The 17,536-nt window shown below is 43.8% G+C and overlaps 1 protein-coding gene across 5 annotated transcripts in view; it reads right to left on the reverse strand.

Moving 5' to 3' along the window:
- The window catches only part of FAM124A (family with sequence similarity 124 member A), a 73,617-nt gene that overhangs the window by 32,580 nt on the left and 23,501 nt on the right, over positions 1-17,536 (reverse strand). For all 5 annotated transcript variants that reach the window (XM_051622678.1, XM_051622686.1, XM_051622657.1 and 2 more), the window contains exon 3: positions 10,269-11,008. In XM_051622678.1, coding sequence (XP_051478638.1) covers positions 10,269-11,008 — 740 coding nt within the window. The remainder of the gene's footprint in view (positions 1-10,268; positions 11,009-17,536) is intronic.

The following is a 17,536-nucleotide window of genomic DNA, read 5'->3' on the forward strand; positions in this document are numbered from 1 at the left end:
AATATTTACAAACCCTCCAATTTGAATCAGCTTGTGTTAGTTTTGCCACTGTAGGTATGCAATTTAATGACTTAGAGGTGCAACCAAATTACCAGTACTCAAACTGATGCTCACCCAAGGCATTGCCTACGAGGGTGTGGAGCGGAGGGCAATGCCAGGATAGATGGATGAGGTGAGATGAAACACCCCTGCTAGAAACCCCAGGGGCTCTCATGTAGGAACTTCCTAACCAAAATGCAGATAAAAAGGAGAGACTCAAAGGATACAGGAAACACATTTCTAAGGGGGAGCACCTGGAAAGGGCAACATGCCCCATGCAGCTGAACCACTGCAGGTACCTGGCCTGGTTGGAAAATATTTACACTAACAAGAAAAATCTGCTTCGGGTAAGATATTAGCTTTAAAGTTTTGTTATTTTAGGTTTTTTTTCCTAGCTCTTTTAGCTTTCCCATGTTCCATTTTATATAAATTATTTGCTGTTCCTGCTGCTGGGTCACAGCTCCTGGTCAGGATCTTTTGGCTTGGCAGGAGGTAACAGTGGATGAGAGAGGAGAAGGGGTTGAGTACAGCCTGCAGGGCAGACCAAGAGACACACTAACACAGCTGTTTATAGGAAGAATTGTTTACTTTGATTGTTTTTCGTTCAGATGTGTTACAATTTAGAAGATCTATTTTCTGTTGGTGCTCTTCATGATATGGGCAGACAGGGAGATAATGGGATATTTTTAATACTTTCATCTTAAAGCAACAAAAGTGAAACCTTTCCTGGCTGTGAGAATATCGGACTGCACAACTGTACACAGGTGGAGTGTCAGAAGCTCCATTTTATGAAACACTAGAGAATAAAGATTACAGGCTAATCCTATATTGTAGTGAACTGGATTATGTGGACTAATAAGACTTTTCTATATCTACATTCTGTAGCTTGTCAGAGATCACAGAGAGGATCCAATGATTTAGCCAGGATTAAAACTCAGGCAAAACTAGCTCCTAGTCCTGTGCCAAGGCTGCTGACTGTGCTCCCTTGTACCATCCTGGCACAGCATGCCTGCAGCCTGTGCCTTCATGTGACTGCTCCTCTTCATCTTAACCTTACAGTGCCTGACAGTCCCACACAATTTAATCTGGATTTCCACGTGTGACGCTCTCAGGAGAAACCACGACAAGCAAGCAGGAGACACTGATCTTCCTCTGCCCTTTGGGCCATGGGACACTGAAAACAGCAAGGCCTATTTTCATACCCTGATGACAGCGTGATGCACATACAGCTACCCTTTGCAGCAGAACAGGCTTCTTCCTCCTCCTCAGTTCTTCCCTTGTCTTTGGAAACTTTGGCATCTGTTTTAATTTTCCAGAATTCCTTTCTTTTTTTAAGACCTTATCTTCAGCTTTCTTACAGCTTGCTTTCTGTGTTGCCTGTTACTCAGCTGCAGCCTGACAGAGCCCTGTCTGGTACAGCCTTTGCTGCCTGTATCAGGCACACGTGCGGCAGAGATGTTGGAAAGGGGGTCAACCATCTGAGAGGACAAAGGCTCAATACAAACTGACACGTTGATTTGGATGGAAATTCCAAATACAGGGAGAGAGGTCTGTCAGACCTTGCCATGAAGATGCACAACAAGTACGGCCATTGACTGAACAGATTAGTTCTCTAGCAGAACAGGTTTTTTCATCTGTCGCTAATCTGCTGCTCTTTTATAATCTCTACACAAATCTTTGTGCAGGCCTGGAGGGATTTAGAGTCTTTGTGCATTACAATAGGCCGCAGAAGAATTTAATGATGAATATTGGGGAATGCCATTAACTATTTGAAGTGAACCTTGCAGAAATGCATTCAATTTGGACACAAAAAAATCCATGAGGGCTCCTGTAGTCTATTTTAAGTTATCTGATTTTTAAGAAAGCAGATAGTGATCTCATTAAGCATCATCTGTATTAAGCACTGCCAGCAGGGCTCTGCTGAGGTCAGAACCCAGCCAAACAGCCAGCACAGCACTGACATCATGAGTCCAGATTTTGCCTGCCTTGCTCAACAGGAGTGCAATAGTGTTTGTTTAATTGCATTAAAACCAGTGGGATTGATACAGAAGTAATAATAAAACAGAAACAACTTGAGAAAAAGTGGCAGAGATTAGCCCTTGGTATCACTGTCTTACTTCAAAGGCAAAGTTTATTTAGAGGGCATAATATTAAAAAGTAAAAAACAGAAATTAAATTTAAAATTCAGTGGAATAGATTTGAAAAGGGGCATGTGCTGTGTTTGTAAAATTAAAGCAGGTAGTTGTCTTTTAATCCTAAATATATTTGCTCTCAATAGTTTCTGCTGGGTGTACAGAGTCATCAGAGATCTTACTATACCATGAAAGATAACAGACAAGATAAAGCACCTTGGAAAGAAGAAAAAAACAACTGAAAAATCACTTCCTATTTCAGTTAGTGACTGATTCAGCTGTGCCCCCCCACCAAATCCAATCATTAGCACTAAGAAGAATTAAATACCTTAGGCACCAAAAGGGAAGGAGAAACAGAGCGGCGGACTTTTAAAACCAGGCAGCCAGTATTAGACTTGCAGATTAATTGAATCAGCTTAAGGCATGTCCCTTGACTGCATCAATTTTTACTCCAAAAGTTTTTCCTTTTCATCAGTTTCAAGAGATACAAAAAGTATTTTTTGTAAAGATGTCCTTTATACATCCTTGCTTGTCCTTGATGCTTTTCTGGCCTTTCTTCCTCTTAGTGTTCAGATGTGCACTGTCTGCACTATTAATTCAAGCAGGCTTAAAGCTCTTTTCTCACCTCAATTTTCCTTCTTGCAGACCAAACTGTTCTCTGCAAAAGTACTACCTCTTTGCCTGTTTTCTGTTCTCCTTTCTCCCTTCTACACTTCTGGTTGATGTGCTCATTTTTCTGTCTTCTACTCATACTTAACTGCAGTGACTCAAGACTGCGGTAGTGGGACTGCACTTTATTTCCTTTATTTCCCAGAGTTCATAGTTGGTAATGCTTTGAGTAACATGGATGAGATTATTAAACTGCATTTAAGACTACAGGGGTACATGATACCATCCAGTCTGTCCTTGCCTTCATCATTTTACAAATCATTAAGACACTTCTTTACTGAGCCTGCTGACACTTTAGGCAGGTGAAAGCATTTCAGTTTCAGGGGACTAAATTGCTGTATGCTTCAGGTAGGGATTTAAAAGAGAGATGCCATAAAGCCCAAGGCCCCTGGAATGTCAGCAGGTTGACTAATGCTCCTAGGCTATTTACCTGTTTTATCAAGATCATATGAATTTTGATAACCATCAAGGCACCCAAACTGGAAACTGAGGAAGGAAGAAGGAATGCTGCTGTGTGTTGGAGTGAGGAAATGCAGAACCAGATGAGGTCTTGTAGGAATTGGTGGGTCAGCTGAAGCAAATGCAACTGTGACCACACTGATCTGTGTCCTGAACCTCTCAACAGAATCAGAAGTCCACCCTGAGCCTCCATTTGCCTCTCCTTGGCCAAGATAAGCTTGAGAGGCAAACCATTTCTCATGCTGCAGAGGGGAGTAAAATGTTTCCCTTAGTCTCAGCAGGGCTGGAAAAGGAAAAGGTAAAGCGTTACCATAACCTCGGATCTTGTAACTACTTTGACCTCAGCAGCTCAGTAACACCATCCCTGCTGCCCATTTATCTAGGACAGGGTATTTTCTGCATTTCCTGAGTCCTCTTGTCTCAGCTCTTCACTTGAGCTACAGCCAGTCTCCAGCATTCTGGCAGAAAGCACCGTCTCTGCTCCCTCCTCTAAGCTGAAAACATATTGGGTCAGTTGTGCTTAATGGAAAACTCCCTCTGATTTCTACATTGAGTAATCCTGAGAGTGGGGTTTGACTACAACCATACTTTCCATGCAGATAGGTACATGTTTCAAATAAACTGAGGGAAATAAAGGTACTTCTGTTCTCATGGCCCCAAATAAAAGGGGATGAAGAGATGAGTTAGTGAGCCTCACAGACACCTGTATGTACTACACTGAATTAAAAAAGATGTTTAAAGCTATAAGGGTTCAATCCTTTTTCTCTGTATAACATATTTGCTGATGTCTGTGTAGGCATGTAACCTCCACGCTGCTTCCCATCTTCAGCCTCACACAGAATGCCTTTATGCATGCAGCTGGCAGATATCTGCAACTCAAAATTGACTCCTGGCAACTTCAAGGACATATTCAACAGTAACATACTGATCTTGTACATAAATGACTGCAGCTGACCTCATGAAACCATGAGGCGATGAGTAATGCTTGGCCATAGATTCAGAGCAGTCATTTTGTACACCAAGTGATGGAGAGGGTAGCAGAGCATTAGCCTGCAGGTAGCACAGCAGCAGGTTAATAAAACGTAATGGTTGGGTCCACAGGCAATCTGTACTGAGAACTGAAACTTCAGGTAATAAATTATGTTTTCCAAAATAGATTATTCCACTTCCAAACTCAAGATTACAGTTTCCCACTATAGGTAAGAACATTGGCTGATTACCACAGCAAAGAGTCTAAAAAAATCCCTCTAACTAAAAGCTGTGATCTGATAACATTTGTACTATTATTTCAGAGATGCTATAGAAGTGAGGCTGAAAATAGCCACCCCATAAACAGGGTTATTAGCACAATAATTGGCATAAGAGTCTTACAATGTCAGATCTCACTACCATGTTGCACTGCCAACAATACAAGTGCATTAGCTCTTCAGCTGTCTGCAGGGATTGTGCCTAGAGGCACACAGGCATTTAGCAAGACCTATAAAACTGGCAGTATATTCAGTATACCAGTAAATGTTATATTCTTAGCTACTTAATTTACATATTCTTCCCACTGCTCTGACAAGAGTTCTCCAGAGTTCTTCCTTCTGGACTTAGCGCTGGTAAAGAAGCATGGGTGTCCTCCCATAGGAGGTAAACATGCTCTTAAGCATGCTCTTCTGCTAAAGCCAACTGAAGCTTACACTTTGCTTTGCTTGATACATAGAATCATAGAATCATAGAATTATTCAGGTTGGAAAAGACCCTCGGGTCACTGAGTCCAACCATCATCCTTACTCTGCAAAGTTCTCCCCTAAACTGTATCCACCAACATCACATCCAAATAACCCTTAAACACACCCAGAAATGGTGACTCAACCACCTCCCTGGGCAGCCTATTCCAGGGTCTAACCACTCTCTCTGTGAATAAATTTTTCCTAATGTCCAGTCTAAACATGCCCTGTTGCAGCTTGAAGCCATTCCCTCTTGTTCTGTCGCTAATTACCTGTGAGAAGAGACCAGCACCAACCTCTCTACAATGTCCTTTCAGGTAGTTCTAGAGCCTGATGAGGTTTCCCCTCAGGCTCCTCTTTTTCAAACTAAACATTCCCAGCCCCTTCAAGCATTCTTCATAAGATTGATTCTCCAGGCCCTTCACCAGCTTTGTTGCGCTCCTCTGTCCTCGCTCCAGCACCTCGATATCTCCCTTGAATTGAGGTGCCCCAAACTGGACACAATACTCCAAGAGTGGCCTCACCAGTGGTGAGTACAGGGGGACAATCACCTCTACTTCTGCTGGTCACACTGTTTCTAATACAGGCCAGGATGCCATTGGCTTTCTTGGCCACCTGAGCACGCTGCTGGCTCATCTTCAGCTCATATAGCTGCACCCTTGGAGCTAACTTGCCACTGTGGAAAAGCTGTTGTAACAAAGTGATTTGGAAGGGCTTCCTTGCAAATGAAGGACTAGTTTCTGTGGTATTGAACAGACATTTCTGGCCTGTGAATAACTTTATTTTCTCTAGCACTGACTATCCAATTGCATTTGCAAAATGGGTTAAGAACATGGATCAGTCTGTCTGGCAAGTACCCAAGTTCCTGTACGCACACCAGGAGAAACACAGAGGTCACATCTTAGTCTAATCATGAAGTGATATTCAAACTTCAAACATTAAACAGTGCCTGGTATTACCGCGTATGTCAATCTACCATTTTGGATAAAGTTGGTAATTTTAGTCTGTAAAGAGGTACATTATCAATATGAAGTAAATTAAAATATTCTGATGCTTACTAAGTATCAATTGATGTACAGGCTGAAAAATACTAGGAAGTCATTGTTTTGGTTCACAGAAGTGGGAAGAAGCAGAAGTTATTACCAGTGCTGTATACTGAGGGAGCTGGTGGGGGAGCTCACTGAGCCTCTCTCCATCATTTATCAACAATCCTGGTCAACAGGGGAAGTCCCAGATGACTGGAGGCTGGCTAATGTGACACTTATCTACAGGAAAGAGGATCCAGGGAACTACAGGCCTGTCAGTCTGACCTCAGTACTGGGAAAGATCAGAGAGAGGCTCATCTTGAGTGACCTCACAGGGCAGGTACAGGGCAGTAAGGGGATCAGGGCCAGCCAGCATGGGTTTATGAAAGGGAGATCTTGCTTGATCAACCTTATCTCTTTCTATGACCATGTGACCTGCCTTTTGGATGAGGGGAAGGTTGTGGACATTGTCTACCTGGACTTTGGTAAGGCCTTTTGCACTGTGTCCCATAGCACTCTCCTGGAGGAGCTGGCGAATAATGGCACAGACAAGTATACTCTTCACTAGGTAAAAAGCTGTCTGGATGGTCAGGCCCAGAGAGTTGTGGTAAACAGCGTCACATCTAGTTGGCAGCCAGTCACCAGTGGTGTCCCTCAGGACTTAGTTTTGGGGCCAGTCTTGTTCAGTATTTTTATCAATGATCTGGATGAGGGGATTGAGTGCAACCTGAGTAAGTTTGCAGATGATACCAAACAGGGTGGGAGTGTCGATCTGCTAGAGGGTAGCAAGGCTCTGCAGAGGGACCTGGACAGGATGGATCTATGGGCCAAGGCCAGTTGTACGAGGTTCAACAAGGTCAAGTGCCAGGTCCTGCATTTCAGTCATAACAACTCCAGGCAATGCTACAGGCTTGAGGAAGAGTGGCTGGAAAGCTCCCCAGCAGAAAAGGACCTGGGGGTGCTAGTTAACAGCAACATGAACCAGCTGTGTGCCCAGGTGGCCAAGAAGGCCAACAGCATCCAGGCCTGCATCAGGAATAGTGTGGCCAGCAGGAGCAGGGAAGTGATCATGCCCCTGTACTCAGCACTGGTGAGTACTCAGCACTCAGCACTCAGCACTACTACCCCAAGTAGTGTGTTCAGGTCTGGGCCTCTCACTACAAGAAGGACATTGAGGTGCTGGAGTGTGTCCAGTGAAGAGCTACCCAGCTGGTGAAAGGTCTAGAGAACAAGCCATACGAGGGACAGCTGAGGGAACTGGTGATGTTTAGTCTGGAGAAGAGAAGGCTGAGGTGAGACCTCACTGTCCTCTACAACTGCCTGAAAGGAGGTTGTGTTGGCCTCCTCTCCCAAGTCACTAATTACAGGACCAGAGGAAACAGCCTGAAGTTGTGGCAGGGGAGTTTTAGATTAGATATTAGGAAGAATTTCTACACTGAAAGAGTGGTCAGGCACTGGAACAGCCTGCCCAGGGAGGTGATAGAGTCACCATCCCTGGAGGTATTCAAGAAATGTGTAGTTGTGGAACTTCAAAGCATGCTCTAGTGGCTGAGATTGTAAGGTTTTTTTCGTGAGTGTTTTTTTGTGGAATGTGGGTGGTTGTTTGTATTTATTTGGTTTTGTTTGTTTATTAGTTTTTTAGGAATTTTTTTTGTGCTGATGGTTGAACTCGGTGATTTCCGAGATCCTTTCCAACCATGAAAATTCTGTTATTCTGTGATTGATAATATTGTTAATAGCAGCACTCAATGAGAAGTCAAAAGGTAGCCCTGTTACTTTAAAAGGCAGATACTATAATTTGCTTCAAACTCAGAATGAGTTAAAAGAACATAAGGAATCCATGGATCACCAAATCCAGTGTTTCCCATAACCCATGCTCCATCATACAATCTCTACCCTGACCAGCTTGTCTTCAATTAGGATATTAACCTGTTTGCACCTGCTGGGTGGCTGTTACGTAGTTGGCCATCAATATGGACAACTGCCAACTTAAATCTATTTATTGACAGTTTTCTGTTCCTGTGCCAGAAGAGTCATTTAGTGAAACAGACTTTTCCCATTCCCACCATTCACCTTCTGGGATGTTTTCCAAGCAGAGTCAGAGCTCTCTTCAGACTTACTCTGGCCACGCTCAGGTGAGCCTACTCTTCCAGTTTCCATTTGTAAGATAGCCTCTCCATTCCTCTTCATGGGGTGGGAGAGTTTCCCTCTACCTGTTCCTGCCCAGAGTCACCTTTCTGGAGGCCAGGGCTGAACACAGGTGAGCACCATGGGACCTTGCTCAATGGCACAAGCACTTCCCATGCCCCTCAGGGGATACTAACTCCAGTACACACTGAAAATTATACTTGTGTCCTCATGGCCATGTTGAACTGGTGGCTTATAGTCTTCAGAGTACAAACAGGACATTTTCCCTCCGGTTTAGTTACAGAGCTCTACTTCTGATTGTACTCACTTGCTTAAACCTGTATACCAGCACTTCTGTCTTCATGACTTTACAATCATATAACATAGATCCCAAGTCTCTGTTTTCCTCCCTATTTTGCATATATTAAACTTCTTTTGCTTTACCACATTTCCAATGTGATAATTTCAATGTCTGTAACTTCATTCCCATTTACCATTTTGCCCTTTTGTTCAGCATCATCATCCTCACTAAAAACAGATATTAACAGTCCTGGGAGGCCACACTCAGCAGGTTTTCACTCTTCTCTTTTGGTGCATATGGCTAAAATCTTATCCTGATTTTCCTTGCAGGGTTAACCTCAGCCTGCTCTTTGGAAAGTCTCACTTTACCTGTTTACTGCCTGCCACCTGTTATTTCTGAAAAAACAGTGCAAGAACCCATAAATCAAAAGTATATCACATAAGAGAAACCTCCTGTAAAAGAAGAGGGAAAAGAGGATGTGAGTGAGTGTGGTTGCTGTGTAAAAGTTCCAATGATGGTTCTCATAAGCTTAAGTCTGTAAGTTAACTCAGGCTAACACAGACGTGCCTACTGCGCAAGCAGCAACTGTGATAAATTTGCAACTGTCTCGGCAGACAGGCAGGGAAGTTGAATTGCCTCCTGAACCCTACATGTGTGCTGTGACATGGGGTGTCTCCATGGGCAGTATCTGCCAGCAGGCATTAAAAGGTTTCACCACCACCTGGACATGACCCACCAGAGCACAGATGCTCCATATACCTGGATTTTCTTTCCCAGGAGCTACAAACCCAGAGGCACTGTGCTGCAGGGGGCAGAACAAAGCTCACTCTGAACACTGAGAGGCCCACGCGGTGGAAGGATGGCACCCACAACACCACTTCCACAGAAACAAGTCCAGACAGTTCAGCAAGTTTCATGAATGCAATTAACTCTGAAAAAAATAGCCTAATTCAAACCTGGAACAATAGATTTCCAAAGGTGAGGGTCAGTGCTCCTCGATCCAAAGGCTAAGCAGCAATAAAGACCTCTGCAGTGCAGGAATGCTCATTGACCTGGTTCTGGATTGCCTCAGATACCCCCTCTGCAGGACAGGGAGCTATTTAAAGCTTAATGCATCTTATCCCCTTTATCTCCCTTGGATGTGGTGTAGTGAAGGAGAGCATGCTGATGCTTTGCCCAGGTATGTTGCCTGCAGATGTCCTAACAAATAAATTCTCTTTCAAGACTTGGTTACAAGCACAGGTGATTAGTTCAAAACGGGTCTCTGGGTACGAATCTCTTTGGTTGCTCTTCAGTGTGCATTTCTTTCCCTTTGCCACCTCTATCATGCTGATAATCACTGCGCAAAAGAGAGATGCAGTTTGTCACCTTGTGATGCTAGGAAATAATGATACCATCAGGAATTCTGCTTGCCTTCCATAAAAATATCATACCTGAGAGCTATTTTATAAACCCGTGTTAGTTCTGTGCCTGTATTTCTTATAAAACTACAGCCATCTGCCATCATTTCTCCACTTGAGCTCATAATTCTTTCTCTCCTCATTCTCTCAAACAGCTACCTCATCTCACATCACTCTTTGCATAAACTGAGGTTGACTGATATCTGGATAGTATCATTCACTGCCTTCCTGACTGGTTACACACACAGCAAGAGGTTTCAAGTTCTTTCTTCAGCAGTGCTGTCCTGGCTCTTTCATCAAGGACAGAGCAAAAGAGAACCTCATTTTCTGGCTGCCATGGCAGCTTAAGCTTTCCTGCACAAAACCAATAAATATCCTTCTGTTTTCCTGCGTACAGAATTTACCTGCAAAAGGATCCTATTACCATCGTGGTCTTCAGTCTGCCACCTGCCTTCACTGATGGGGCTGCAAGGGTTGGGCAAGAGAGGCACGAGCTGCCCCACATCTTTTACTCTGAACTCCAGCACCGCTGACTCGGTCGGCATTGGCACCTGGCCCTTGGGAAGTTTTTTTAAAGAGAACTGAATGTCTATTTCCATGTTAGAATAGATAGGAAAAACACAGAAATCCACTTTTTTCTGACACACAGGTCTTTTCAGAATTAACTCATACAATTTCATAATGTCGACAAAGTTTTCACTCCTGCAGTATATAGTGAAGCGGATGATTTCTTTCCCGTAGTGCACCGGGCGAATGGCCCACAGAGGAGTCCCTGGAGCCAAAGTGTAGAAGTCCTGGCTGCATGGCATGTAAGGGAGGAACTTCCCATGCACTCTCTCTGTGTGGTGGTAATGCCAAGGTGGCCGCTGAAAGGTTTCGTGGAGCTGCAAGATGGGTTCTTCTCCATATTCCTCCTGCAGGAACAGAATGATGGCGAGGGCTGGCTGAGAGATGCCAGCCTTCCCCGGCTTCCTGCGCTTCTTGGGCACTCGTCTTTCTGAGACTCGAAACAGCTGGAGGTCTGGGTGGATCCAGGCTAGAAGCTTATCAATGGCTTGCTGAAGAGTCTTGGATTCACCTGGGTCTGTGATAATATGTACACTAACAAGGAACGGGTCTTGTACGTCCTCCACAGAAAGTTCACCTGAGAGTAGAAGAAGAAAAATATCCTTTAAGATTTGTAACCCAATTTATTTGACTTTTGCCAACATTCATGTGATACTTACAGGGGAAACAGCCTACTCATTCACACCGGGTTTTCTTTTAATCTCTCTCAAGATCACCCGCAGTAAATTAGAAATGATGTAGAGAGATACAGCAACCAAGAAAATAATGAGAAGACAAAGAATTTCCATTGAGCGTACCACATTGAGCTGCTGTTTCTACTGAGGCAGCATCCAAAATATGTTACCCGATGTGCATTTCTGTGTTAGAAAAGATACAGCCCCATATAGCTGAGAGGTAGGAAAGACAAAAAAACTGATGTAGAGTGGGGGTGAAAGGGACACTAATGATGTGCAGAATGATCACAGTGGACAGTGTTCATCCCACCTTGTTTTAATTTGCGCCAGCTGGCTCAGGGCATGGAAATCACACCACTGAACTCCACTCTATCACCTTGATGTTAGAGTTTTCCACCCAGTTAAGAGTGTTCTGTGTCCTGGAGGCAACTGTTTTAATAAGTAAGGTAAAGTTTGTAGAGAGAGGTAATATATTTTATTAGACCAACTGATACAGTTGGGAAAAAAAACAGACAAGCCTTCAGGAAAAGTTATTACTTATCCCTACAAACCCTGCACTGTTTATATCTTCAGACCATCAAGACTATAATACTACTGCTTCAAAGTTTTTATAAGATTAGGGAATACTGGTAAAAGCAGAAAGCACAAAGAATCACACTTTCTCAAGGAAAAATAGAAATCTCTAGTTAGCCTTGGAATGTTCATAGGGACTCTATCTGTCATTGTCCACCAACCTCTTTAATAGGTCAGAAACAGAGCAATGGCTGGTTGGAGGGCAGGGGAGTAATTGCCACTTCTGTTTTGCTGAAGTTGCAAGTCAAGAAAGGCACGTGTGAACAGAGATCCGAGACAGTTTAATAAATCACCCAGGTAATCTGTTTATCTTCGCTGAAATGGTTCTTCCTTTGTGGTGTTCTGAAACTACTTCTATGTCTGAGACTCTGGGCATGGATACTAAGACTAAATGTGTGAAGCCTTAGAAAGGCTTTCCAAGCTTTTCATTGTGCAGCTCACATTTAACAGGGGGATTGAAACAGAGGGCTGCTTCCCCTCCTATTGGTAATCAGTACAAACCCCTCCCTCCTGGCATCAGGATATCATTCCCGTGATACTTCAGCAATTGCTTTAATGGAAAAGCAGTATTATACAACCAGTGTATTTTAGTTGTCTTTCAATACAGAATGGCTGCAAGACCCAGAACAGAGCTAGATGCAACTGCATAGCTCACCAGAGACAACCGGTAAACATACCATCAGCCTCGGCTGGCAAGCTGCAGAAAGAAATGGTATGCAGAGCAAGTAGCAAGCATGTATTTTGCCTAGGGGAAATCTAGAAAAAATAAGCAAATAGTAAAAAATGCAATTACAGCACAGTTCTCACACCTCAGCAGGAAATGGGCAATGTGGAGTGATTTTGTCAGAGGGTTAATGGACTAAAAATATTGAGGGGAAAAAAAAAAAATAATCTGTGTTAGTATACGCCAAGAGGCTTTGCTGTGGCAACAGTTACTGGTTGGTAATTCTTTGAGATATCCCCTGTGGATAATCACAGTGTGGGAGAAAGACAAAGTGGGTGTGTGGGAAGGTCCCCTCATAGTTCTTTACATGGGACAGAAGGATAGGAAGGAAAACAAATTGTGGAGAAAAGTGATCCAATAAAACCAGAAAGAAAGTAATTGCTATAGCTATGCAGTAATTAATATTCTAACACTGGAATAGAAGATGTTCAGCTGTTTTCCCCCTCCATTTCCTTTGTTACACAAAGGCTATCAAAGCCTGCAACAAGTGACAGGATTGATATTTATGCATATAAATGACTGTAACTCTGAGAGAAGCCTGGGCACAACAGTGTGAAGAAAAGCACCATCATTTCTGTCGCCTTCTTGCTCCACTTTGCAAAAAACCCCAACCCTGAGCATGCCTTTTCTTCCCTCCCGTTGCTCAGCATCGTGCACGGACACTGAATGGCTAAAGCATTTTCCAAAAGTGGAGTCTTGTGGGAGCCAGCCCCAGCATTAGTATTCCACAGCCATCCCTGCCTGTGCCCATCAGCACCAGACGCTCGCAGAGCCAGCCTCAGAAGACCACCAAAGCATGGCAAAAGGCACCAGGAGGAGCTGGGACTGTACGTTCAGCAGAGCAAATAATCTTGTTTTGAACTAGAAGCAATTGTGCTGAAGGGGGAAAAGTGTAACAGATCAGTACAGAAAGAGCTTTGGTATCTATTTTATGTCAGCAAAGATTCTGTTACTGCAACACTTTTACATCTTTTATTATGTGGCTTCTGTGCTTACAAAACAGCAGCCCTTTCTGTTTTGGTAAGAAAAAGAGAAACATAAGAGAAGCAGAAATATGAGGTGGGGAGCTAGGAGAAACTTCCCCTGAACTGATGATAAGTAGCAAATTGTTTCTATGTTACTAACAAGTCTTTTTGCTTCAGCTGACAGGGAAGGGCGGGGGGGGGGGGGGGATGCCGAGAAACGACACCATTTCTCATGACACAGCTCAATCTGCCCCCGGCAAGTTGTCACAGAAGCAGATGAAAACTCTGCATATGTATTAGCCTCCCTGTGTTACTAGTTAATCCCATAGAAAATATCAAAATGCTGAGGCATCTATTTGAAAATAAGCTCCACAGTTCTCACAGCTATTACATTTTTTTTCTTTGCTATGACAGAAAGGGGATTAGTTCTCTTTGAGTTGGCAAAGTGCTAACAGTGCTAAGAGGTAATTACTACCAGGATCGAAAGAGTATTTTACAATTCCAAACTTTTCACTCCTCTGTTAGGTAGTATTAGCTACTCGTGAGAGGTTAAGCAGCCGAAAAGCTGCAGGGCTCTCACACTTGATGTCCTGAAGCTGAGAGCTGAATGTGGCCTGATATTTTGTGATTGAGCTCTGGATGGGTCCTTCTCTACATAGTATTTTTATTTTATTGCTGATGCAATATTACTGAATGGAGAAAAAAAAGAAAGCAGAATGGAAGTCTTGCCCTATGGTTCTTCCTCCCCTCCTTTCCCTGCCCAGAAACCAGGATCTTTTTTAATCAGAAAGACAATCTGACAGAAAGCAGTGGATGCTGTCACACCTGTCTGTGCCAGCTGCCTTGTTTGGGTACAGCTTCACTGACATTCAAGCTGCCTTGTCTTGGGGAAAGCCAGAACAGGTACTCGTCTGTCTAGCCCAGTTTCCTACATCCTGCTGAGTGAACAGAGAGAGGCTGCCACCTCTGGAAAACCTGAATATAATCTTGTCTTCCTCATTCCTTTCCTCCCACTCACTCTATAGGGAACAGTGGTACATGCAGAGGCCAACCCTCCTGGCACCCAGAGCTGCCCAGCCCTCCCCCATGGCCAGAGATGCCCAACAGGATGGGCTATGACAACAACAGCGATCTAGTGACACAAACACCCATGGGTGAAGTGGGAAGAAACGGGTTAAGGGGTCTGCTCCCTTGGGGTGGAGGATGGGGGGCAGGTGAGGTGCTATAAAGACTAGGGTATCTGGTAACACCATCCTTGCTGCAGCTGGCCAGGCAGGCAGGGCTTCTGGATCAAAACATGCACAAGTGGGTGTAACAAGTGGGTCAGCAACCTCAGCAGCTGGGAAGCAGCAAGGCTCAGCTGGAGGTATGGGGAACTGGAGCTACAGCTCCTTCTCCCTGGACTATGTATGCATTTTTCACCAAACCACACAAGAGAGAAAATGTCCTTAGAATAAATGAACAGAGTTTTCTCTCATGCCAACAGAATAACCCTAGGTTAGAGAAGTCTCCTTCTTGCATTCCTTTTTGGCCCCGGAAATCCTGCACACCTGGCTCCAGCAGAATGGTTACTGGGTTATCTGGCCACGACCTGGCAGTCTGGTCCTTCATCAAAGTGTCCTAGGTTGCATCCCCCCTGGAGCTGCCCTGCACAAAGATCTGTCCATTCTTGGGGGAGTGCTCCATCCACTTGTTGATTTCAGGAGAAGTTATCACTTTCAGCAGTCTCGACATCTGATTTTCTAGACTACTCCAGTGGACTTGGCTGGAAATCCATTGACTGACTAAAACCAGTCCGAAGCAGAGCTTAGGGAGGATGCAAGACCTGTCTCCCTGAAACACGTTTCCTAATTCTGTGTATGTAAAACAAGATCTGGACCTAGAGACTGCTGCTTCATGGGAACCAACATATGAACACCCCGTACAGACTAGATTCTTTTATCCCTACATCAGGCAGTAAGACTTCACACTTCATTCTGACCAAATTGCATGATGCTCTACAGGAGACGTAAATCAGGCAATGTGAGAGAGGGTCAGAATGAATGCACCAGGGTCCTGAACTGCAACTCCCAACGAGCAGTGCTGCACTGTCAGGAAATAATTGCTATCAGGAAGAAATGACATTCAGGAAGTAATTCAAAACTGAACATTACAGATCAGTATATTTTGTTCATTGTTAATAAATAAAAATATTTCAATTGTGGAAATATAAAAAAAATAAATAAATCACTGTATAAATAATGTAAAAAAAAAAAGCACTATAATATTTCATAATTGAAACTTCCCATGATTTCTGTTGCATAGAGAAAACCCACTATTTCCCTTTTTCAATCCCATTCCAAAATATAAAGAAAAGTTAAAATGGTAGCATTTCTCACTGAAAAGGATCTTCACATTTTATCTGAGCCCAAGGCAAGACTGAGCCTTTTAGGTGTAGTAATTGAAAGGCTCATGGACAGACACAAAGAAGCTATTTTCATAAACAAGGAGCATCACTTCATGGGCAGCTGCAACAGAAGCGGTTACTGGACACCTCTGGCAGCAGAACCCACTGCTAGGTCATGCTTTGACAAATTATGCAGCATCAATAATCTTTTGAACAAGCAGGATGTGACAGATTCACCAGCTCCTCCATTCTTTTTCCCTGCTGTTTAATAGCACCTGACAAATGCAGGGCTGCAGGATACTGTGCTTCTCAGCATGCCCTGCTTTGCACACCCTCTTAAACTCATGAAGGATGCTCAGCAGCAGTAAGAGAGGGGATATTCTGCATGGCACAGTGACAAGAGGAGAGATTTCTTTCACGTTCCCATCAGAACAGTGGCTTTTGTGGAGCTGCAGTTGAATGTTCTCTAATGAAGATCATGATGCCAGGATGCTCACTCCTCCACCTGAGGCAGTGTAGACAATGCACAGCAGACCAACACACTGAGAAGCACAACAAACCCGTCAGTCTGCTCCTCCAGGTGAGTACACTATACAGGCTCTCTGTGTTGCTATATGGCTACTGTAGGACCAAAAAAACCCAAAAAAACCCCAAGCATTATTGAGCAAAAATAAAGCTGGAAAATTAAGCCCATTTTATGCTTGATGGGGATAAATGTTTTCTCTGGTACATTACTGTGAACAGTCTCATGAGGTGTCATTGCCCATAGTGTACAGCTTGCAGCCAACCCTGCAGGAATGAATCTTATCAAAAAGTGATGCTTAATGCCCACAGAGGCCCTGCATGGCCAAGCAAAGGCAATGGCAGATCTCAGTCTGTGGTCTATTCGCTGTTAGATGGTGCTGCAATTGCTCAAACTCCCCACTGTGCTACAGCCCCCAGTGAATCCTCATCCCTCCCCCACCAGCTCCAATCTCCTGACCTGCCTAAGGGTAACCTTTCATGATCAATTTAAGCTGCTGTTCAAAGGGGTCATCTCATTCCATTTCACATCCCTCACTTCTCCAGGCCCACTCCTGTATGTTGGCCTGGGTACTTGAGTGGCTACACATCTTAAGCTGATCACACAACTGCACCCTGACACTCACTCTCCTGTCCGCTTCTATGGTGTCAAGATCACCACTCAGCTCACTTTCAGAACCATATGACACTCATCTTCCTCATAGGAAATACCACCATTGTGGCCCAGAGTCAACCAGTGGAAGGTCAGGTGCCTAAGAGATGTCCCTCCAGCAAAAGACTGGCTGTCCTGGACTCCTTTTGTAGTTAATGGTGAGAAATGGAATCAAACCTGAGGTAAGGCCCACCACTCTCCACTGTCCATAAATGTAGTGGGAACCAAGTAACTTCACTTCCATCTTGGGATATACAACTAAAATTGGAGGGAAAGTTTGTTGTTCTACATGATTATCTTTAAGATCATTCATGTTCTAGTATCTTATTGTGCTGTACCACCTTTTCAACAAATGAGATGTGCTTTTGTGATAAGAATTATGGAAGAAATGCTCTTGAACTATGTTTTTATCTTGTCTTCCATTCCATCCTCCAAAACCAGCTTGACTCCTTTAGTCAGGATGCTGACTGTTCATAGCAAGATGAAGAGTCAGGCACCCCTCAGGTCATAGATTTATTCTCAGTCCCTATTTCCCTCAACTCATTCACAGTTATTCAGCTTTCTCACTTATCCCTTAACTACCTGGCAGACAAGAAGCAGTTTACACTT

Source organism: Apus apus, chromosome 1, assembly GCF_020740795.1.
Source record: "Apus apus isolate bApuApu2 chromosome 1, bApuApu2.pri.cur, whole genome shotgun sequence".
NCBI lineage: Eukaryota > Metazoa > Chordata > Aves > Apodiformes > Apodidae > Apus > Apus apus.